This window comes from Gymnoscopelus braueri (assembly GCF_963280865.1).
Source record: "Gymnoscopelus braueri genome assembly, chromosome: 23".
NCBI classification, from domain to species: Eukaryota; Metazoa; Chordata; class Actinopteri; order Myctophiformes; family Myctophidae; genus Gymnoscopelus; species Gymnoscopelus braueri.
In genome coordinates, this window is record NC_137625.1 from 13425955 (window position 1) to 13451347 (window position 25393).

A 25393-nucleotide genomic window follows, 5' to 3' on the forward strand; every position below is an offset into this window, starting at 1 on the left:
CCATAGCTGAGTGGTTAGTGAGCCCGCCTAGGGAACCAGCTGGCCCTGGTTGCCCCAGGTTCGATTCCAGGCTATCCCAGCATATGTGCCGATGATATGAAATTTGTCCCTGAGCAAGACTCTTAACCCCAATTGCTCACAGGTTCTCATTGGAAACAAGACCGCAAGGACTTTCATGAACGACCTGTTAAAAGGAATTATCCTATCCTGACCGGGAGGAAAAGAGGGACAGACAAAGCCTCCCTCATGTAGGCCTGACCCCCTGGGTCTGGCAATAAATTAACAGCATAGTAGCCTAGTAGTTAGTTTCACATCCGACACAAACAGAAAGGAGTAGTCATTGAGCTGTGCTCTATTTAAAGCTAATGGATCTTTACAATACGATGTGACTCTCCATTGCGTGGGGGAGAAGTGTTGGGTCCGTGAGGAAAATCATCAGTCGATGAGAACCTGAGATTCAACGTTCTGTGAGATTGTCATGTCGGTACGTTATGCAGGGGGATTAAAAGGCCGGAAGGCTAATGTTAAGTCACAAAGCATCAACTGATCTTTAGATTTTCCTCATTTTTTTTCCTAAAGAAAGTTGAGTTTGTCTGAGGTGTAGACATCAGAGTAAGGCGTGTCTGAACTGAGGGGTGGAGCGGAGGGGAACGTCGTTCCCTTCAGCTCAAACTGGGGTTCAGCACCAGAAGAGAAGAGAGAATCATATGGAGGAGGTTCCTCTGATCCTGTGGTCCCCGCCTGGAGAAAGAAGACCAAAACAATTATGATACTTTTAACCCATTAAGACCTGAGACCGATTCTACAAATGCCTTCTAAACTAACATTTTCAAACACTTTCAAGATTAAAAAAAACATGTTTAAAAATAGCATATACAGTATACAGATGCTCTCCCAGTTTTAATGGGTTAATGCAGTAAATGCACAATATGAGAAACTAAAGTAAAAGGCCTGTGTGTGTGTGTGTGTGTGTGTAAAGTAAAATGTTACTTGAGTAAAAAAGTTCAAAAGTATCAGCATCAAAATATAATTAAAGAACAAACTAAAAGGACTTCAATCTTTCCAAAAATCGTCAATCCTTTTAGAAAATAGCCTAAGTATAAAATAGGGATTAACCGTATGTTTTGTAATAATGCTAATAAAAATGATATAAATCTGCAAAGTAACTAAAGCTGTCAAATAGTAAAAAGTGCCTCTGAGAAGTAGTGGAGTAGAGGTATAAAGTAAGAAAAAATGAAAGAAAAAGGAAATACTCAAGTAAACGAATAAATAACCTCAAAATTGTACTTAAGTACAGTAATTGAGTAAATGCAGGGGAGAACCGGGTCAATTGTAACGCGCGTCAATTGTAACATGCAGGTTTTCTCTTGATTGGTCAATGCCATCATAACGTCATCGCGTCAGTATGTGACCAGTGCTGTAATGAACGTGCTTAAGTACTGAGGTTGAGTACTTTGTCCAACGTGCTATTTAACTACAACGGGAACCTCCGTGATCTCCGATAGGTTTGTTAGACTCCTTCCGTTTTTTTTTCCAAGCACGGAATTTGTCTTAGTAGGGGGTTGAAAAAAATGAACTTTTGCCATGGATTTGGGAAAGCCTGTATGCATTGTGCGCCAGCAGAAGACACCATTTAAGTCAGTGCAGTTGCTTGACTGTTAATATATTTCATAGTACTTTTTACATAGGCTTTGGGTTTAAGCACAAAGCTATTTGGTTTCCCTATTTATAGGTATGGGAGTGGGTCCATACCTCAGGTTGAGATGAGCTCATATGAGGTTCTTCAGGACCAGGCACCTGTAAGATGAAACGAGCCTTATCAATTCTGATCTGTCAGGGTATAGATCAGTGGTTCTCAAAAGTGGGGTAAAAGGACCCTCAGGGTTCCTTGAGGGGACCTTTAGAGGTTTGTAACTCTGAGAGTTATGGGGATCATTGAATTTTTTTTGAGAACCACTATTATAGTTAAATACATTTGAGACAAATTATTATGATAGATAAAACAGCTACCAGTGGTGGCTGGTAAGTGGATCCAGGCTCGTTGGGGTAGAGCGGGTGAGAGTAAGTTGGTCCATGTGATGGACTAGGACTAGGATGAGCTGAAGTGGAAGGCTGAATGTTGTCCTGTAACTGAAGGATGTTGAAATAAAAAAAAGCAGCTTGGTACATCATGATGATATACATTGTGTTGGTGCTTACATCATGGTAATATACATTGTGTTTGGTACTCACATCATGGTAATATACATTGTGTTTGGTACTCACATCATGGTAATATATACATCGTGTTGGGTACTCACATCGTGGTAATATACATTGTGTTGGTGCTTACATCATGGTAGTAATATACATTGTGTTGGGTACTCACATCGTGGTAATATACATCTGGTGCTGCTTCAGTGTCAGGAACAGAGCGGTTCTTTCTAGTGGTCTTCTTGCAGCAGCGCTTTCTCACACAGCAACAGCAGAACACCAACGTCAATATGAAGACAGCAAAACCAATGTATCTGAGATAAGGAGGATAACGCTCTGAAAGAACAGAAAGAAGTGCCCTGGGTTGATTACGTGAACCAGAAACTTTGATGAGATTAAAGGCTCTTTTTCGACAGCAAGAACTAAGCAAACCGTACCGTGCCTTGAAACAGGTTCTTGATTTGTTTCCATATGCAGCTTGGTTTCACATAATGTTCACACAATCTAATTTGGGCCCTGCTCAGAAAGTACAATACTACTAATCTTGAGTTCTGGGAAAAGGGTCATTAACGTGCTACCAGGATCAGTGCAGCATACTGTAACTCACCCTTTACCTCCAGAAACACTACGAGGGCCAGGTTGCCCTGCCAGTCTCTGAAATCAAAGCGACCCGAGTCTGATGGCTGGAGGTCCTCAATGGCAATCTGCAGCGTCGGTCCATATAGCTTTTGAAGTCTATCTTGAAACACTTCATACATCCACGTGTTGTGCACCCCCAGTTCGCCTTTCTCCATCAAAAGCACATTCTCTGAATGATCCGCACCTGCTTTAAAGGTCATGTCAAACAACGCAGGATCCATCCCAAATGTGATGTGGAGGTCCTGGCCCTGGACTTTGTCATAAAAGTACTGGTTCTGCTCTGTAATATGAGATAGAGGGGATGGCATTAAAATAAATCTCAGTGGATTATTGGCAGTGGTGGACAGTAACATGTACTTGAGTATATTTGTACTTTCACTCCACTACTATACATTTCAAAGACATATTTTACTTTTGAGTCTATTATATTTCTAAGAAAGGAAAAGTTCATTATGAATTAACCACTTAAGCAGTAAGTACTTTCTTACATTATGAATTACCCACTTAACCACTTGAACCTCAGCAGCCAACATAGCTGATCTACAAGCTCAAAATGCTTATAGATCGACTATTTTTACCGAAGACATTTGGTGTAGTAGATGGAAAACAAAGATTTCTGGAAAATCTTAGATTTTTTAAAAGTATCTGTACTTTGACTCAAGTAACTGGGGTTGAGGACTTTGCCCACCACTGAGTTATTTGTGATACAATGTCAGATAATTCTACATCATTAACCTTCAACTTTCATCCTGTTTCTGGAAACAAACTTGTGGTTTATGTCCCTGAAGGTGTAGTAGCCAACAGATTCATAGGTGAGTTTGTTCATCATCCACTTGTTGTTCAGCATCCTTCCCCTGCCTTCACTGGCTGCCAGGTTAGTGCGATTCCACAAGACCTGGGACTGGGTAAAAAAAAGAAATAAAATAAAAAAAGATTGATAGGTGTCGCGATGTCATGGCGGTCCTGTTGATTCCCAAATATAAACTATAATTCAAACGACTATAAAACAACAGTAACAACACACTCTCCCAGCCTTTACTAGCACCATAATACTGTGTTGATAATCTACTGATTTCACGGCAACTTGTAGCAAGTGAGCGCACACACGCACGCACGCACGTGAAAAAGAAAGTAATCGATAGAATAATCAAGAAAATAATCAATAGTTGCAGCCCTACCTGTGGCCCATACGGGTATGCGAGTTCCTGAGGAGTGAATTCCAGGGAATATGCATTATTGGGGCATTTGAAGTAGTAGTCAGATCCATACTCCTTTGTCACATTATTTGAACAATCTAAACACACACACACACACACACACACACACACACACACACACACACACACACACACACACACACACACACACACACACACACACACACACACACACACACACACACACACACACACACACACACACACACACGTGATACATAATAATGAATGTGACATGGGTTAAAGGACAAGTCTGGACTAAAATAAAATAATAAATACAATTTCCTACTGGCCATGGGGTCTTTTTCAGAATTTCCCCTGTCGTCCAGTTTCCCCAGCAGCCCCAATAGCATAGAGTGGAGCCCATAAGCATATCGCTACTTACGCTATTTGTTGCAATCAAGCGTTTTTTTCTTCTCCATGAATCTGTTATTAGTTGTCATTACACACGCATCCATACCTTGGTTGTCCCACACAAGCCGCCACAGTCTTGTAAATTATGTTTTGGGGTGTGCGTTCGGCACAACTGCCAATCAAAGTGACATTACTGGCCAATCACAACGCATCTTTTCCAGGACTTGGCAAAACAGCTTTGTAAACAAAGCTATTGGTTGGATATTGATAATTGTATGGATAATTTTCAAAATAAAGTTTGGATCCCAGGCTAGAATCCATCAGTAGGTCCTAAAGAAGCCTCATGCAAAATTTGGCGCTTTTATCCGCTAAGTATCGGTAATGTTAAAAAATAGGGTTAAGGTACTGCACTAGACTGGCGTCATAGACTGACCACATGAAGCCATGACATTACTGGGCCCAGTCTTGTTACGGTAGTTACATAAATCCTAGAACGCGCCGGTTCTCAATACTGGGTCCGGGGACCACCAGGCCACAGGTCTGGGCAAATAAACACTGAGGATCTTTCAGCGTAGATTGGGGCCCAGAGGAAAAACTAAAACACTGTATCACATGGGGGTCCGTGGTCTAATTCATTGGTTCTCAAAGTGGGGTCTGGGGACCCCCAGGTGTCCTTGGGGGGGTGCCAGGGGGTCCCCAGCAAAATTAGTTAATAAAGCGCCACAATCATTTTAACCCCTTTATCCATATTTTATACTTTGGCTATTCAAAAATAGAAGATATACAAGCTTGTAGATCTGCTATTTTTGGAAAATCGTGAACATTTTTATTATTTTTATAGCAAACATTTGTAACTCAAATCTTTGTTTCTGGGGGTCCCTGGAACAAAAACAAATTGTGATGGGCGTCCGCGGCCAAATACATATCATTTTGCGGGTCCTTGACATGAAAAAGTTTGAGAACCACTGCTCTAATGCATATCAAACTGGGGGTCCTTGAAATTAAAAAGGTTGAGAATCACTGAATTAAACTATGCCTGAACCCCCAATCTACATTGTAAATTCCTCAGAGTTAATGTACCTCTGAGAGTGTTCAAATGGAACCAAACTGACCTGTACACCGACTCTCAGAGTTACAGACTCATAATAGACCATTTGGACTCCTGGTGGTCCGGGCCCACATGATTTTAGAAACAGCACTGGAACAGACCAGAATGAAGTGTCATACGTCTCACCTTTGACTGACAGTCTGAAGAGAGTGAATGTGTGGCTGCTCAATTTATAAGCAATAAAACCCTCATCTCTCTCTGTCACCTCCCGTATAATAAATGTATCAGACGATATGTCGTAGCGCCGTGGGTCCAACGTCTGGAGAAGAGGGGAGAACACAAAAACATAGAGACAGGAGTCAATTGTAATTTGCGCGCACGCACGCACGCACACACACACACACACACACACACACACACACACACACACACACACACACACACACACACACACACACACACACACACACACACACACACACACACACACACACACACACACACACACACACACACACACACACACACACACACGTATATGTCTATTTTGAATATCTCGGTTTGCTAAATAATTCTCCCATCATATTATGTACAGTACATTCTCTTTTAGCTTGTTTGTTTGATGCCAAGTAATACAGTCAGTCGGGAACAAAGTACTCAACCTCAGAACTTAAGTAAAAGTATAGACACTCCTGGTCAAATCTTACTCAACTACAAGTGAGAGTTGCTCTGTCAAATTTCGAGGAGTTAAAGTACTGGAGTACTTGCTTTTAAAAAACTACTACTAAAGTGTTCGAAAGTACAAATTACATAGCACATTTTCTTTTTAATATCAATGCATTGCTGTACTGAAAATCTTTTAGAATTTAGAAAAGAATTTAGAAGAATTTAGAAAATGTGAAAATAGCTGATCTACAAGCTCACAACGCATCGCATTGCGAAGCGCTGTGAGCTTGTAGATCGGCTATTTTCACTACTTTAGAAATCGGATTTTAAGTGATTATGTTTTTTTTTTAAATATGGTCTTCCTATGTAGGAGAACATATCCCATGTCTTTACCGTCCCATTCTCCATCACCACTGGTATCCCCTCAGAAATTGGTATCGTCCGGCTGCCTGGTTTGATTGGCAGGAAGAACAACTCTCGATGGAAGGTAATGAGACCCGTTTCCTCCACAGATATAGTAAATTCACTCCCATAGCATACCTCATAATATCTTCCATATGAGCCTTAAAACACAGACAGAGAGAAGTTAATCATCTATTTAACTATCTGAACATCACAGGGGTTGGCATGAGAGCATAGTCTGCAAAGAAATCGATCAAATGTTTGTATTATTTGTGGCAATTCAACATGCAGGTATAGAATTCAGGATTAATTGCCATTTACCAGCGGTGGAAAGTAAAGTATATTCACTCAAGTACTGTGCTTAAGTACTCGAGGTACTTTTACTTTACTTCAGTATTTAACATTTTCAATACTTTATATGCTCAGAGGCAAATATTGTACTTTTTACTTCACTACAATTTTTGAAAACTTAATTACAAGTTACTTTGCAGACATGGATTTAAAAAAAAAAGTTAAACATACATTAGTCATTTATGCATTAGCCAATCTACAAGCTCACAATGCGTTGTGAGCTTGTAGATCTGCCATTTTTGAAAGAATTTTACTTTTGGCACTTAAAAGCGGCTTTATGTCACAGTATGTTACAATACAATATAACTTATTGGGATGGTTGTATGTTTGTCTCCCTGCTCTTCTATTGAGACATTTAGATCGGGTCAAAGGTCATGTCTCACCTAGAGACACAGGATCTGACACGAATTTTGACCTGATGGTCAAGATTCAATTCATCCCCTGAGCAAGCAGGCAGGCTCTATTAGCTCAATGGTAAAAAATGTCAGCACTTTGCACAGGAAACCGGGTTCAAATCCGGGGTATAAGAGGAAAGTTACATAGTGCAGCTTTAATAAAAGGTAAGTTATGTGCTTTTAGTTTTCTTTTGTTAAAACAAAAGGTTTTTGGTTAAAGTTAGAAGAACACAGTTAGATCTCTATATTCTGATCAGTAATCATTGCTATGTATAGAGTGTTTGTTCAGTAATGGGGGTCTCTCCTCTCTACAGCTAATAATGTAAATAGAAAATACATTTTCAGGTGGGCTACCAATTTCAGCCAATCAGGTTATTCATATCAGCTTCAACGTTATAGTGTTACAGTTCCAATTGTGTCTGCTTACTGCTTTGTGTCATCACTTCCAATTTCACTTAAATTGTCACTCCTGTACAGATAAAATTGGTATCCTGATTCCTGACCTGACATTTTTTTTCCTGTTTACTAAAGAGCTGGAGAGACGGGGGACCCTTTAATGAACAAACGTTAACAATGATTACTATCAGAGTATAGTTATCTAACACTTATTTGAACAAATAAGTGCATTTACTCAACTGCACCTTTAATTGTACCTTTTGATGCCAATTCTTTTGTACTTTTTACTCAAGTAAAATGTTGAATACAGGACTTTACTTGAGTGTGTTACTTTTTTTTTTACTTAACTTAGTAGGCAACTTTTTCCAACCACTGTTAATTAAAACTGAAATATGGGTGAATTAATTTAAATCCCTTGCTTTTGCCAGTGGTGGAAAGTGACTAAGTTCATTTACTCAAGCACTGTACTTAAGTACAATTCTGGGGTATTTTTTACTCTACTGGAGTATTTCCAAATTTCAATACTTTACTTCTGCTCCACATCTCAAAGGAAAATATTGCCCTTTGTACTCCACTACAATTTTTAGAAAACTTTAGTTGCTAGTTACTTTGTAGATTTTGTTTATTACAAAACCACTTGACCTATACTTTGTCAATTTGAAAATAGCCGATCTACAAGCTCAAAATGCATCTCTTTGCGAGGAGTTGTGAGCTTGTATATCGGCTATTTTCAAATGATTTTTTATACATTTGTGAAATGGGACATTCTGCACAATGAGTACTTTCTACTTTTGGTACTATAAGTAAATTTTGCTACCAATACTTTGGTACTCAAATACATTTTGACTTTTACTTGTAACAGACTATGTATACATTGCAGTATTGATACTTTTACTTAAGTAAAATATCTGAGTAGGCTACTTTTTCCACCACTGGCTTTTGCATGACTATTTATATCCCTATGAGAAAATGACAGAGATACTTACCAACACATGTACATGACAGAACCACCAGGAATAGAAGTGACATGTCCTTTACACAGAGAAGACAATAAACACTAAAGATCCACCAACAGCTGTTATTAATGTCTAATACAGGTTAAAGGCTACAATTCTTCTTCGTATTATTATTATTATTATTATTATTATTATTATTATTGTTTTACGGCAGTTGGCATCAAAACAAACATTTTCAATGAGATATACTGGTAAACTAACGGGAAGTAGCGGACCATAATAGAGGCAGACGCCTTTTTAGGAGACCGGAAGCAGGTTGGAGGTCTATTCATTTACATTTCATTCCAATGGGAGAGTGAACGTGAACACAGCTTCTGAACCATTCTTTATCCCCACGGTCACTGAACTACATATTGGACACGGTCGTCACAAGCCACACAATATTCCCAAGATGTTCATACTTAAATGGCTTTTTTCAGAGAGACAAATCAGGAGAAAATCGAATTTATTATCGACCTTCCTCTGTCCCAGCAACACATTCTCGCGGGATCTAGCACCAGTAAGCAGAGAGCAGTGTTCAGTCAGCAAATATAACGGAGCAAATATAAGACTTCCGGTGGACGATCTCTTCAGAATAAGAGTACCCTCTAGAGTAAAAAGAAACCATTGAAAACCATTGAAAAACGGTTCATTTGCACATTAAAACTATAAATTAAGCATTTAAACGAAGCTATATATCACATATTATGTTTCTGTGTAACAAAAACGGATTTAAAACATTAATTATTTATCTAAATTGATAGATGCTGTTCAAAGGAGTGCATAGCCTATACAAATTGGACACTGGACAGGAGACGGTGCTTAGTGCCGGAACTTCTGAGGTACGCACGCGTTCGGGGAGACCCCCTCTACACAGCCACACTCTCCGCTAAGCGGCACTAAGGTGTAAAAAAAAGTGGCGGGCCGTCCAGTGAGGTCAAGGGTCAGAAAAGGGCCCTTTTCAGTGCATAGCCTATACAAATTGGACACTGGACAGGAGACGGTGCTTAGTGCCGGAACTTCTGAGGTACGCACGCGTTCGGGGAGACCCCCTCTACACAGCCACACTCTCCGCTAAGCGGCACTAAGGTGTAAAAAAAAGTGGCGGGCCGTCCAGTGAGGTCAAGGGTCAGAAAAGGGCCCTTTTCAGTGCATAGCCTATACAAATTGGACACTGGACAGGAGACGGTGCTTAGTGCCGGAACTTCTGAGGTACGCACGCGTTCGGGGAGACCCCCTCTACACAGCCACACTCTCCGCTAAGCGGCACTAAGGTGTAAAAAAAAGTGGCGGGCCGTCCAGTGAGGTCAAGGGTCAGAAAAGGGCCCTTTTCAGTGCATAGCCTATACAAATTGGACACTGGACAGGAGACGGTGCTTAGTGCCGGAACTTCTGAGGTACGCACGCGTTCGGGGAGACCCCCTCTACACAGCCACACTCTCCGCTAAGCGGCACTAAGGTGTAAAAAAAAGTGGCGGGCCGTCCAGTGAGGTCAAGGGTCAGAAAAGGGCCCTTTTCAGTGCATAGCCTATACAAATTGGACACTGGACAGGAGACGGTGCTTAGTGCCGGAACTTCTGAGGTACGCACGCGTTCGGGGAGACCCCCTCTACACAGCCACACTCTCCGCTAAGCGGCACTAAGGTGTAAAAAAAAGTGGCGGGCCGTCCAGTGAGGTCAAGGGTCAGAAAAGGGCCCTTTTCAGTGCATAGCCTATACAAATTGGACACACACACACACACACACACACACACACACACACACACACACACACACACACACACACACACACACACACACACACACATATATATATATATTATTTACTCTTTACCCAATGCTGCAAAGTTTGCCTAAAAAAAACCCTTACTTTACAACCTTCTAATCAGCTGTGACCTGCTCAAATCCCCTGCTCATTATAATCACAGACACGATACCGGCAGCATAATTAGAAATAACAGATTTTTTGTATATACATTTCAACAAAACATTTTAACATACTGTACAACAAGATCATTGATGCACTAACCTAACAATCAAATATTCACAACCTCTGTAGAAAATATAGGTTTAGTGTGTGGACTACAGTGGCTGGATTCAGACAAAACTGTTTTTTAACAACTGTAGTTGTTGCATTGACACACACACACACACACACACACACACACACACACACACACACACACACACACACACACACACACACACACACACACACACACACACACACATATACATATACATATACGTATACGTATATATATATATATACATATATATTATATTCAATGGTATTTGGGCTTTGTGCTCTAAAGAAATTGAGGGGAAAAAACACCATGCCATGACAAACACACACACACACACACACACACACACACACACACACACACACACACACACACACACACACACACACACACACACACACACACACACACTGTATTGTATTGTTAAATATGTTTATAAACCCCCCACATGTTACACCTGTACAAGCTACTATTATTATTTATAGAAAGGGGATTGCCATCTTTGGCATTCCAATTTAAATCTGAAACCTGTTTACAGTCTAATCACAGTGGTTAAACATGGGTGTATGGAAAATGTGCTAAGTGCCCATTGAATGTGGATCAAAGGCCAATTTCAATAACGACCTGTTAGGGCGTAGGCTAATTCTTATAAATACATCCATCAATGCAGTGGTGGAAAAAGTACTAAAATGTTTTACTTAAGTAAAAGTATCAATACTGCAATGTAGAAATACTCTGCAAAAGTAAAAGTCCTGAATTCTAAATGTAATTAAGTAAAAGTACTGGTATCAAAATGTAATTAAATATACAAATATTTGCTTGTAGATCGGCTATTTTCAAATTGCCAAAGTTTAAATAGGGCTGAAGTGGTCTTGTATAAATATAAAAATCTTTTGCTTGTAGATCGGCTATTTTCAAATTTCCAAAGTTTAAATAGGGCTGAAGTGGTCTTGTAATTATAATCAAAAATATACAAAGTAACAAGTAACTAGTATAATATCTGCCTCTGAAATGTAGTGGAGTAGTACTTAGTTACTTTCCACCACTGTATACGTGTATTTTTCAAAATGCATAGTACAGTAATTGATTACATGTACTTAGTTACTTTCCACCACTGTATAAATGTCTTTTTCGAAATGCATGTATGTCTTTCATAAAACATTAAATGCGATGCTCTTACTTTGAAGGCAACCGGAAACCTTATATTTGCTAGCTCAGAAACCGGATGTGTTATATTTGCTACCGGAACGGAGCTTAAACAAAGGACGTTCGCGAGATTTGCCGTCAGACGGAGGCGTCCACTTAAGAAAACCATTACATGGTGGTCTCCTAAGTGGGTGGAGTTAAAAGTACAAATCCTGCAGAATTTGTGTACCATGTCGTTTCTAGTAGTGGCTACAATCCGGAATGCGTATCTTCATAAATTAACCATCTTTGCTTACCATCTTAGAGTAGTTCATCCTATGCGTTCATCTTCCTCGCTTCTTTTTGGAGCGGTTGGCATCCATGATCATAGTCCATGATCGTTGCATTACCGCCACCTGTTGGAGTGATATGTTCAGTAAATGGTGCAAAAATAGTGCTTTTGTTTTATCCAAAGCGCTTTACATAGATTGTGCATTACATTCACCCATACATGGCGGAGGAAACGATGCAAGGCACCAACCTGCTCATCGGGAGCAATTAGGGGTTCAATGTCTTGCTCAAGGACACTAACTCTGGAGGAACCCGGGATGACGGGATCGAACTGGGAACCTTGCGGTTTCATAGTTCACTCTACCCCTGATCCACTGCCGCCCCACAGTGACCACTGTCCACTCAAAGTGATCCGTCCTAGCCATGGTTCACAACACATGTTGCCGAGTCCCCCTGGTTTATAGCGGTGTTCGATTTGTTTACATTGCCAACTCTCACATGTACATAAACGTTCAGATTTCAAATATAAAGTGCTTACCCCTGAGCCACGGATGTTACAAGGCGATCCGGACCACGATAAGTACCCGTATCTCCCGTATTGTTCAATAAAAAGCATTTTAATCCCATCGCCGGCCATTTTCTTTTTTTCTTTTTGTAATGTATCAGAGTGCAATACACCTCCCAACCATTAGTGTCGCATGGTTGAAAGTATCGGAGAAAATTTGGAGAAATGGCCGGCAATCGGATTAAAATGCTTTTTATTGAACAATACGGGAGATACGGGTACTTATCGTGGTCCGGATCGCCTTGTAACATCCGTGGCTCGGGGGTAAGCACTTTATATTTGAAATCTGAACGTTTGTACATGTGAGACTGAGAGTTGGCAATGTAAAAAAACACCGCTATAAACCAGGGGGACTCGGCACCATGACTGTCATGTACTACTGTCATGTTTCAGGGCTAGATCCGTCCATGACTTTGACATGTTTGCGCTGTGAAGCTGTCTCTCCAGCAGGTGGCGGTAATGATGCCAACCACCCCGAAAAGGAAGCAAATTAACGCAGAAGACAAGGGGAGTGTCACGTGGGTGTAGGTTTGTTTAGGGACTCCCTCTTTCTTTGGTGTTTCGACCAGGTGGGGGCACACTGCACTGTGTGTGAGGGAGGACGCAACCACGCCCACCTGGTCGAAACACCAAAGAGAAAGGGAATCCCTCCCTACTTCACACAGATACGAAGTAAATCGTAGATGTTGAGTCTTGCCATTTTCGTCTTGGGCAGAAGGGAGTGTCACGTGGGTGGAGGGTTGCGTGTTTATTCTCGCTGAAAATGTTTTGTCGGAAAAAACTGGCTTGTTTACCTGGTTTCTTTTTTCCTTTTTTTACCAATTTGTTGCTTTGAACCTGTATCTATTAGACATTAATAACAGCAGTTGGTGGATCTTCAGTCTTTATTTAGCTGTCTTCTCTCTGTATAAGACATGTTGCTTCTATTTCTGGTGATTCTGTCATGTTATTGTGGTGGTAAGTAACTCATGCAAGTAAAACGATCTCAGTAAAAATGTTACTCAAGTAAAAGTAAAATATTTGTCTCGGAAATGTACTCAAGTAAGAGTAATAATTATAAACCAAATCGAATACTCAAGAAAAGTACAGATCCGATTCCTCAGAATCTGTACTTAAGTACAGTACTCATTCTACTCAAGTACATACTCTGTCTCTGATACTGATACACCATGTGTTTATGATAGTCTTGATCCAAGGCTAGTAACTAACAGTGTTGGATAAAGTACTCAAATTTGTATACCACAATGTATAAAAGTTCTCGTATTCAAATTGTTTTATTTAAGAGTTAAATAGCTCTATACTCTGATATTATAATCATTGTTATGGTTGTTCAGTAACAGGAGACCCCTGTTACAGAACAACCATAACAATGATTATAATATCAGAGTATAGAGCTCCCTGTCTCTCCAGCTCTTTAGTAAACATTTTCTGGTCTTGATACCAATTGTATCCATTCAGGACAGAGAACTCATACAGGATAAACAAGTGAAATTGGAAGTAATGACACAAAGAAGTGAGTAGGCAAAATTGGAACTGGAAAACTATAAAATTGAAGCTGATAAATAATAAGTAAGCTGAAATTGGCAACCCACCTGAACACTTATTTTCAGAGACAGGGAGACCCCCTGTTACTGAATAAAACACTCTCTAGCAATGAATACTAATCAGAATATAGAGCTTTCACTTTTTAACCAAAAACCTTTCGTTTTAACCAAAAAATATCACTTACCCTACGTTTGTTAAAGTGCCAAAGTACTCATTATGCAGACTGTCCCATTTCACAAGTTTGTAACATTTGACAAAATGGCAGATATACAAGTTCACAATGCATTGCGATTGACGCATTGTGATTTCGGCTAATGTAGTAATAATCTAAATCTGCGATGTAACTTGTAATTAGGTTTTCAAATAATTGCAGTGGATTTAAGATGTACTGGAGTAGAAGTATAAAGTATGGACAATTTTAAATACTCAAGTGAAGTAAAAGTACTTCAAAGTTGTACTTAAGCACAGTACTTGAGTAAATATACTTTACTTTCCACAATTAATTCTTAACTCTATACCTGCAAATAACACAAAAATGTAATCGATTTCTTTGCAGACTATGCTCTAGTCTAATGCCAACCCCTGTGATGTTCAGACAGGTTAATAGATGATTAACCTCTCTCTGTCTGTGTTTTAAGGCTCATATGGAAAATATCATGAGGTATGCTATGGGAGTGAATTGAGTATATCTGTGGAGGACACGCCCATCCTTTCCTTTAGTCGAGAGTGGTTCTTCCTGCCAACTAAACCAGGCAGGACGAGGATACCAGTTGAGGAACGGATACAAGTGGCCACGAAGAACTGGACGGTGAGTAAGACATGGGATATGATCTCCTACATCATTGGTTCTCAAAGTGGGGTCTGGGGACCCCCAGGGGTACTTGAGGGGGTTCCAGGGGGTCCCCAGCTAAATGATGGATAGGAACCAAATGGACCCTTATGGGTCTGTAACTCTGAGAGTGTACAAATGGACCCTAACGGGTCCATTTGGTTCCATTTGTACACTCTCAGAGTTAAGTTAACATTGATTTTACAATATGAATTAGGGTCATTAAATGGGGGTCCGTAGCCTAATGCATGTCAAACTGGGGGTCCTTAAAATTAAAATGGTTGAGAATCACTGCTAGAGCCGTAAAAATCTTCTCTTATGGGGAGTCCCTGGCTTATCTTTTCAAATGGGGGTCCGCAGGCTAATAAGTGTCCATTTGGGGGTCCTTGACATGACAAAGTTTGAGAACCACTGTCCTACATCAGTGGTTCTCAAAACATTTTAATTTCAGGGAGCCCTATAACTTTTGTACACTCCATTACTACTCTTGACAAAATATACAACACCAAAGGCCAAGTGGCCTTGCACCTGAAGTGATAACATTTCAGACCTGGGTTGAGGACATTTGACCATTTCTTTGCAGACTATACTCTCATGCCAACCCCTGTAATGTTCAGATTAATCAATTAATCCAGTATTACTTTATGACAGATCTTACTTAGAATTACGATTGACTCTCGTCTCTATGTTTTTGTGTTCTCCCCAAGGACCCACACTACGAGATATCGTCTGATAAGTTCATTATACCGGAGGTGACAGAGAGAGATGAGGGTTTTTTCTCTTATGAGAAGTCATTCACTCTCTTCAGAGTGGGAGTCAAAGGTGAGACCATATGACACTTCAGTCTCATCTGTTCCAGTGCTGTTCTAGGATTTATGTAAATAACAAGACTAGGCCCAATAATGGCGTGGCTTCATGTGGCCAGTCTATGACGTTATCTATGGCACTTTTTGACTACAAGAACTGAGCGAACCGCTCCTTGCTGTGAAACATATTTCACAGGTTCTGGATTTGTTTCTTTCCGCTATGGCTAGGTTTCATATATGTTTCTCAGAACCTAATTTGGGCCCTGCTCAGAACACAGTAAGAAAAACTAAATAAAAACTAAGGAAAGCTATAATGACTAAAACTGTGACTAAATATACTGACAATTTTATCGGCACACAGCTAAGCTATAAATCAGACGCATCAAGGCCTGCCAACATTTTTTAACTGTGGATTTAGTTGACAAAAACTAGACAAAAAGTAAAACATTTCAGATGACTAAAAGGAAATAGAATTGTATTCAAAAGACTGTGACAAATCAAGATTTGCTGTCAAAATGAACACTGTTTATGACGTACCTGGTGGTTCTGGTTATAATGGAGACGTAAACAGAAACTATGAAATAATAACTAAACAGGTTCTGGAAAGTTTCAGGTTTTGGAAGGTTGTGGCTTTTACACTTCATGGTTGAAAAGAGCCATATGGTGTATGCATGATATGCATGTGTGACTACTGTACATTTGGTCATGGTTTCAGCAACAGCAACCTTTCACTTCCTTATTCGGCCTGCCTCTGAAATAGTCAAGCCGATGACATCATCCCTACCCAAATTCTGACATTCCGAGCCCCACTGACTTCCATTATAAAAAGGGAAGTAAAAGTTTAATATTTCAAAAAGTATAGAAAATATGTGAACAAATTAGTGGGATTCTTCTATCGAGCCTGGTGACAAGAGTACAGAAGACATTTTCCGCTGATCAGTCCAGTGTTTTGGACTGTGGTTCTCAACCTTTTCAGGCCGTGACCCCTGTAAAATAATCATATTTGAACTGGGGACCCCCCTACAGTATAGTTTGTTTACTTATGATTAGCAGTAATGGTCTTTTTTCCTTTTTTTTTTTTTTTTGTATTTAAAGTCCTTAAATTGTCACTTCACAGTCATCTGGGGACCCCCCCAAAATCTTGTGGGTCACGACCCACAGATTGAGCACCACTGGTATTGTGAGATCAGCTCCAGGTAGACAGACATACAGACTGTTGACTCACACAATTGTCAAATCCTCCCGTCATACAAAAATGAGCCGGGAGTGAAGCGGTTGTCCCGCCTCCTTCCCGCTTCCGTTTCGTCTTTGCAGTTTCGCTAATTTGGTGTAAATGCAAATCCAAATAATCAAAGTCTATTTAGCCTGCTGCTTGTCAGAAACGGAAATTCAAAAATAAGTGTTACAATATATTTTCGTGAACAGACATGACATGACGGCTTCCTTTCTCTGCTTTTCAAGGTGTGTCGTTCCAGACTCTATATAGCATTCGGAGAGTGTGGAATAGTTGCCTGGCTACGCGAGACTAGGCGTTGTAAACAAAACTTGCAAAATAATTGTGACAGACACAGGCCTACATGCAGACACACCCTTTTATAGACAGCAAGACTCTTTCAGAACCACGCCCTTAAAACTGATATGCATCACGAGTCCTGACCACATTATTTCGCTGTAATGTCAGTTAACCACTGTCACATTCATTATTAAGTATTAATCGTGTCCCCCCCACTGTGTGTGTGTGTGTGTGTGCGTGTGCGTGTGCGTGTGCGTGTGTGTGTGTGTGTAGATTGCTCAAGTAAAGTGACAAAGGAGTATGGATCTGACTACTTCTTCAAATGTCCCAATAATGCATATTCCCTGGAATTCACTCCTCTGGAAAACACACATGGGTCAGAGGTAGGGCTGCAACTATTGATTATTTTCTTATCGATTACTTTTTCAATTGAAAAGCGAGTTTTATAAAAAAAAAGAATCAGTAAATTGATTTACCATTTAGCCCTATATTATAATTTAACATTATAGCTACTTAAACAAATATAGTAAAAATAGCCCATCTATAATATAGATCGGCTATTTTCACTATATTTGTTCACAGCGCGTTGCATCGCAATCTTGTGGATTGGCTCTTTTCACAAAGTTTTGTATTTTGTTGTTTGTTTTTTCCACCTACATGCCCAAAATAACTGAAGTAAATAATATTTACTAGTATTATTAGAAACTGGGTATGTTAGTAGTACCTGAGATGGAGCCAATGCTGAATTGTCTCTGTAAACTAATGTTAAATCAATAATTGTCAACATTAATGAATAGTAACCTCTCATGCGTTATTATTATATTCCATGTCTTGTCAACACAATGGAAACGGTAGCAGTTAAAGCTTGTTGTAGGCTTTATTTAGAGGAAAATACTCAACCCTTAAATGATTAGGATTTTATCGATTTTTATGGGTACCCAATACCCAACAATTTGCATTCGGTTCCTTCATTCTTGGAACCTACTTTCGATACCCAACCCTACAAAATAAGGATCGATTATAAAAAATAAAAAATAAAACGATTTTGTTTTTTCTTAACCCAGTCCCAGGTCCTGTGGAATCGCACTAACCCGGCAGCCGGAGGCAGGGGAAGGATGCTGAACAACAAGTGGATGATGAATAAACTCACCTATGAATACAATGGCTACTACACCTTCAGGGACATAAACCACAAGTTTGCTTCCAGAAACAGGATGAAAGTTGAAGGTTAATTATGTAGAATTATCTGACATTGTAACACAAATAACTCAGTGGTGGGCAAAGTCCTCAACCCCAGTTTCTTGAGTCAAAGTACAGATACTTTAAACATGCTAAGATTTTCCAGAAATGTACACAAAATATTAATAGTAGTGAAAATAGCTGATCTCCATCTACTACACCAAATCTCTTTGGCAAAAATAGCCGATAGCTTGGATACTATATAAATATATAGTAGACTCAAAAGTACAATATCTTTCTTTGAAATGTAGTGTAGTGAAAGTCCTAAGTATCCACAAAAACAAATATACTCAAGTACATGCAATGTACTTGCGTTACGTTACTGTCCACCACTGCAAATAATCCTCTGAGATTTCAATGTTTCATCCAGACTTAATTCCATACTTTAATGAGTTTTTTTTTAATGCCATCCCCTCTATCTCATATTACAGAGCAGTACCAGTGGTTTTCTGACAAAGTCCAGGGCCAGGACCTCCACATCACATTTGGGATGGACCCTGCGTTGTTTGACATGACCTTTGAAGCAGATGCGGATCCTTCAGAGAAAGTGCTGGTGATGAAGGCAGGCGAACTGCAGGTGTTCAACGCGCGGATGTCAGGCTTGTTTCCAGATAGAATTCAAAAGCTAGATGGACCGACGCTGCAGATTGCCATTGAGGACCTCCAGCCATCAGACTCGGGTCGCTTTGATTTCAGAGACTGGCAGGGCAACCTGGCCTTCGTAGTGTTTCTGGAGGTAAAGGGAGGTGAGTTACAGTATGCTGCACTGATCCTGGTAGCACGTTAATGACCCTCTTCCACTTTCAGAATCAGAATCAGGTTTATTGTCAAATCACAGGTTTACACAGTAAAAAGGTGGGTGAAATTCACTTTCGTACATCGTTCCCATCGCAACGTTATTTCCATAGAAAGAAGAGGGGGAGGAGGGGGGGGGGCAAGTGGGAAGGGATATCAAACAAGAGAACAACAAAAAAGCCAAACAAGTTATCTACATTTTACGCTAGTACCTGAGATAAAGAAATTACGAAGGGGCCTGAGCATAGCAGCAATGTACTGTATACTGTGCATGATATACTTATGGACGTTGGTTAAGGTGCTTAGAGAAAAAAAAGAAAAGCACAATAGAAGAAAAAAAGGTCAGTGCGTTATATTGGATTAAGGTGCAAAGTGTCAGAATGATAGCCAACACTCAGGTTCTGTTCATTCAGGTACTTCTCATTTATTTAATAAAGCAGGCAACATGACCCAGGGACGACATTCCCTTCTGCTCCACCCCTCAGTTCAGACACGCCTTACTCTGATGTGTACACCTCAGACAAACTCAACTTTCTTTAGGAAAAAACTAGAGAAAAAAATCTAAAGATCAGTTGATGCTTTGTGACTTAACATGAGCCTGCGGGCCTTCTATCCCCTGCATAACGTACCAGCATGACAATCTCACAGAACGTTGAATCTCAGGTTCTCATTAACTGATGTTTTTGCTCATGGCTCCAACACTTCTCCCCCACGCAATGGAGATTCACATCGTATTGTAAAGATCCATGTTTACACAACAGGTCTAATTTAAATAGAGCACAGCTCACTGACTACTCCATTCTGTGTGTGTAGGATGTGAAACTACAGTAACTACGAGGCTACTATGCTGTTCATTTATTTGGAATAGACTATACTTTCATTTTTGTATTAGACTGCTCACAAGCAATCAGATGGTGGGGTATCCTCTTGGTAAATTCACTGTCCGTGAGTTGGATAACTGATTTAAAAATGTATAAACGAACACCCAAGGATTTGACTGCAGGAGCTGACATGACAGAGAGATCAAAGACGTCCTCAGCGCAATCATGATTCCTCATCGAAAGATGATTCCGTTGAGGAAGGCTTTGTAGCCGAAGCGCGTCTGTCTCTGGGTCACGTTGCCAGTAGCTGAATGGACAGAACATGAGTGCTGGCTATCATTCTTTACATGATTTAGCCCAGCAAGTTTTTGATATCGCTTTTGTGACTGGAGTTTGTGCTCGCATTCCTTTTAGTTTGCATTTTAACCATAACCGCCGCTGAAGGGGGAAGTACCTCATTAACACATCCACCGCCAGAGGTTAATCTCATAATGTACTCACCAGTGCCAAGGTGTTTTTGTTGTTTTTTTGTTTTTTTCATGTCGCCATAGATCTTGTTAAAATCCTTAAGATTGAGCCGTGAACGGTCTGTTTACATCCGCGAGATCTCCCTGTATCTCCCAGTGAAGATCGCGTGTCAAACGGGGCATCCATGTTGTAGTTAGAGCGGATTACGTTAAACAGTGAAATGCGAGGAGAAAAAACTACAGGAAGAGAATTGAGTTTCAGTTTCGTCTGTAGAATGGGAGCGGGCGTGATCGTCGAAACCGGATCCCAAATAATTCTATTTCCTGTCATCAAACCGGAAACGGAAGTGGATCAAAAAAATTCCGAAAGTGCACCCGGACCGCGCATGCGCGAAAAGACCGCAGCCCGTAGGACTACGGGCTCGGCGCTTAACCGTTGGATTTAACGGCCCGTAGAACTACGGGCCCGGCGGTAAAGGTGTTAAAAAAAACTAATGAAAAAAAGTGAAAATAGCCGATCTACAAGTTCTTGTTGATCAGCTATTTTCGCTATTTTAGACACATGTTGAATGTATAAGTTCTGAGTTCTTGGGTTCCCAGAACTCAAGGTTAGTAGTACCTCCAGAGCAGGGCCCAAATTAGATTGAGAGAACCTTAGGTAAATCCAAGCCGCAAATGGAAACAAATCAAGAACCTGTTCAATCCGTTTCACGGCACGGTACGGTTCGCTTAGTTCTTGTTCCAAAAAGAGCCTTTAATCTCATCAAAGTCCCTGGTTCACATAAACAACTCAGGGCACTTCTTTCTGTTCTTTCAGAGCGTTATCCTCCTTATCTCAGATACATTGGTGTTGCGGTCTTCATGTTGACGTTGGTGTTCTGCTGTTGCTATGTGAGAAAGCGCTGCTGCAAGAAGACCGCTAGAAAGAGTGGTTACTCTGTTCCTGACACTGAAGCAGCACCAGATGTACATTACCATGGTGTGAGTACCCAACACAATGTATATTACCATGATGTAAGCACCAACACAAACACACCCTGCTTAGACTCATTTCAGAATAGTTCATATTTGAAGCAACTCTATGTTTTCTTGTCAAACTGCTATGTTCAATTACAGGACAACATTCAGCCGTCCACTTCAGCTCATCCTAGTCCTAGTCCATCACATGGACCAACTTACCCACTCTACCCCCAAGAGCCTGGATCCACTTACCGGCCACCACTGGTAGCTGTTTAACATATCATAATGTGTCCACCTCAAATGTATTCTATACCAGTGGTTCTCAGACCTGTAAAGATCAATTTAGAACCCTCAGGGTCCCTGTACCACACTTTGAGAACCACTGATGTATAACCTGACAGATAAGAATTGATAAGGATTGTTTCATCTTACAGGTGCCTGGTCCTGAAGAACCTCATATGAGCTCATCTCAACCTGAGGTATGGACCCACTCCCAAATAAATAAGGAAACCAAATAGCTTAAACCCAAAGCCTCGTTTCCGCTAAGCCCTGTGTGATGTGCTTTTTACTCCACTACAATTTGACAGCTTTAGTTACTCTGCATATTTAGATTATTAGAACAATTGGAGTACTTTTAGTTTTGTTCTTTAATTATATTTTGATGCTGATGCTTTTGTACTTTTACTTTTTAAAAGTAAAAAAAACAGGCCCTTTACTTGTAACTGGGTGTTTTTCAATATAACTGCAAGTAGTTTCTCATATTGTACATTTACTGCATTAAAGTTTAATTTTGTTTTTGTCTTTCTCCAGGCGAGGACCACAGGATCAGAGGAACCTCCTCCATATGATTCTCTCTTCTCTTCTGGTGCTGAACCCCAGTTTGATCTGAAGGGAACGACATTCCCTTCTGCTCCACCCCTCAGTTCAGACACTGTCTACACCTCAGACAAACTCAACTTTCTTTAGGAAAAAACGAGAGAAAAAAATCTAAAGATCAGTTGATGCTTTGTGACTTAACATTAGCCTGCCGGCCTTCTATCCCCTGCATAACGTACCAGCATGACAATCTCACAGAACGTTGAATCTCAGGTTCTCATTAACTGATGTTTTTGCTCATGGCCCCAACACTTCTCCCCCACGCAATGGAGATTCACATTGTATTGTAAAGATCCATGTTTACACAACAGGTCTAATTTAAATAGAACACAGCTCACTGACTACTCCATTCTGTGTGTGTAGGATGTGAAACTACAGTAACTACGAGGCTACTATGCTGTTCATTTATTTGGGATAGACTATACTTTCATGTTTGTATTAGACTGCTCACAAGCCCATCAGATGGTGGGGTATCCTCTTGGTAAATTCACTGTCCGTGAGTTGGATAACTGATTTAAAAATGTATAAACGAACACCAAGGATTTGACTGCAGGAGTTGACATGACAGAGAGAGAGCGAGAGAGAGACACAGCGTGAGTGCCTAAGGGTTATCAATAATTCTGATAGCTAAATCTTGCTTAAGTTTACAATTTAACAAAGTCCAAACTAGTTTCTTTTGCCAGCCTGTGTGCCATTGCTTGTGGAAGCTACAATGAATGCAACACCCTGTAATGTAATGGAACTCCCCAGGGGTTCCAGACGTGTCAAATTTTGAGACCGGGGAAACGATGATTTGACCGAAAAGACTGCGGCAGATTTGGTATAATTATTATTATTTTATTTTTTAAGATATCCGTGTACACATGATATATTTTTCGAAACAATGTTACAAAGTGCTGTACAAGAAGACAGGGTTAAGCATCTAAAAATGGGATTGGGGTTTTTAAGATGGTCAAAGGGACAGTGCCCTCAATACCCTCATACCTGACTAACTACTTCTCCAACCTGAGTGACACCCACAGCCACAATACTAGAGAGCGTGAAAACGTTCTGGTAGTACTACCCAAATATAGAACAAACATGCGAAAATTCTCATTCTACTACTCTGCCACCAAAATGTGGCATGCCCTGACTACATCCATTAAGAAATGTAAATCACTTGATTCACTCAAAACTGGCCTGAAAAATCATCTATCGGGAGACTACAAGGGAGGATAAATGCATTTTCCCATAGAAAGGAGGTGTCATTCACTGCCGCCACCCCTCCCCCCGTTATCACTTTTGTACGTATAATGTTTTGTATTTGTCGACGACATGTATTATTGTGTTATTTTTATGCTATGCTGATGAATTGAATACATAGGACCACAATGGAAACGGGTCCCCAGGAGTATTTTGTGTGATCCTTTTAGCCTGAATGTCTGACTGTACCTTGTGCTGTTTACATTTTTGACTAATAAAGTATTCAATCAATCAATCAAAATGTAGGCACCTGTACAGAAAAACCCAAGAGGCCTTGGACCAGATTGGTCAGTGGGGATTCTAAAAGTCGATTCATGGTATCTGGGTTTAAGAGGAGAATTCCAGCTTTGAACTTTGTTATGAACGGTCATCCCCTACTTTCAAGTGATCATATGCATAGGTACCTACCTAGTAGCCTGGTAAACCCTCCCTCCAGAAATCTCATTTGTATTTTATTTCAGGAGTGAGTCTGGCCTGTAGACCTATATGGGCAATTTGGCTGTGGGCTGGAGCTGGGCGGGAGTAATGTAGCTTTGATGTCCAAGTGGCCCTTTGATGTCCAATTAAGCCACTTTAGGCTGCAGTGATTATCACCAGGAGTAATTGGTTTGTCTTTGATGTTAATGAGCAGCTTGTATGAAAGGTGTATTGATTAATGACGTGTGAACCACTCGGGTTCCACCTGATTGGCCTACCCCCGCTGTCAATCACAAAACAATGAGCGAGGACGCTGATTGGCTCGGTTATTTGGTAATGCACTAGAAACGCCCATACAAGCCTTCATGCCAGACTCACTCCTGGAATCAAATGGAAAAGAGATTTCCGGAGGGAGGGTTTACCAGGCTACCTACCTAGGTCAGTTCAAGAAAGAATATGTGCAGATATTTACTGACGGGTCTAGAACCCAGTCTCTGGGAAAACTGGGTTGGCATGTATGTGGGGAGCGTCAGATCCAGAAGAGTATCCGCATAACTGACGACATGTCTGTCTTTTCAGCTGCACTATTGGCATGTGTTGGATAGTGGAGGTTAAACCTGCAAAAAGTTTGATATGCTCAGATTCTGCGGCTGCTCTGGTGGCTTTGAGAGGTTTGAGAATCAAAGGCCCGCTCTGACTTGATCTGTGAGGTTATGTGTTGCATGTGCAGGATAGAGAGAATGCGCTGCCAAGTTGTTTTTCTGTGGGTATGGGTCAAAGGCAATGAAATATCTGACGGTCGCAAGAAAGCTCTAAAAAAAGAAATTATAGATCTGAAGGTCCAACTAGGGAAACTTGAGTGCTTTAGCATTTGTACAGCTAGAGATCCAGTGGCAAAAAGAGCGGGCAGAAGAGGAAAGGAGCAGGCTGTATTTTTCTGTACAGCCATCTATATAAAAAAAAAGGTATACAATGAACTCTGGGAGAAGGGATGACATTGTTATAACCAGGCTGAGACTGGGACACTGTGGTCTAGCCAGTTGCTTAAATATCATAGGCAAACATCCAGACGGACTCCGTCAGTGTGGACAGCTGGAGACAGTGCAACATGTCTTGTTCTCATGTCACGTGAGAAGTACAGAAATGAAAGGCAGCAGATGTTTGAGGAATTGGCAGATCAGGGCCTCAAAGGCTTCTCTTTTAAGACTATTTTTTTACA

General features: G+C 40.6%; 2 protein-coding genes across 6 annotated transcripts; one reads left to right on the forward strand and one right to left on the reverse strand.

Annotated features, from left to right (window-relative positions):
• LOC308079680 (uncharacterized protein) lies at positions 1-9137 on the reverse strand. 4 transcript variants are annotated; one of them, XM_080421237.1, is made up of 11 exons: positions 8648-9137; positions 6511-6680; positions 5638-5770; positions 4011-4126; positions 3568-3733; positions 2801-3112; positions 2369-2529; positions 2011-2130; positions 1753-1797; positions 586-741; positions 1-553 (listed from the first exon to the last, which is right to left on the reverse strand). In XM_080421237.1, exons 1-11 carry the CDS (start codon positions 8688-8690, stop codon positions 551-553), a joined length of 1425 nt encoding a protein of 474 aa, XP_080277363.1. In that variant the 5' UTR covers positions 8691-9137; the 3' UTR covers positions 1-550. The 4 variants fall into 4 exon arrangements, with proteins under 4 accessions (XP_080277363.1, XP_080277362.1, XP_080277361.1 ...); XM_080421236.1 differs by having other exon boundaries at positions 1-741; positions 2011-2124; XM_080421235.1 differs by having other exon boundaries at positions 1-741.
• Positions 9138-13187: 4050 nt separating this feature from the next.
• LOC308080041 (uncharacterized protein) lies at positions 13188-23982 on the forward strand. 2 transcript variants are annotated; one of them, XR_013932667.1, is made up of 11 exons: positions 13188-13621; positions 14848-15017; positions 15746-15860; positions 17631-17740; positions 18422-18584; positions 19028-19342; positions 21497-21660; positions 21796-21903; positions 22074-22118; positions 22450-23524; positions 23589-23982. XR_013932667.1 is itself a non-coding variant. In XM_080421754.1 (10 exons), exons 1-10 carry the CDS (start codon positions 13579-13581, stop codon positions 22603-22605), a joined length of 1389 nt encoding a protein of 462 aa, XP_080277880.1. In that variant the 5' UTR covers positions 13188-13578; the 3' UTR covers positions 22606-23982. The 2 variants fall into 2 exon arrangements, 1 of the variants encoding a protein (XP_080277880.1); XM_080421754.1 differs by having other exon boundaries at positions 22450-23982.
• The last annotated feature ends 1411 nt before the right edge of the window (positions 23983-25393 follow it).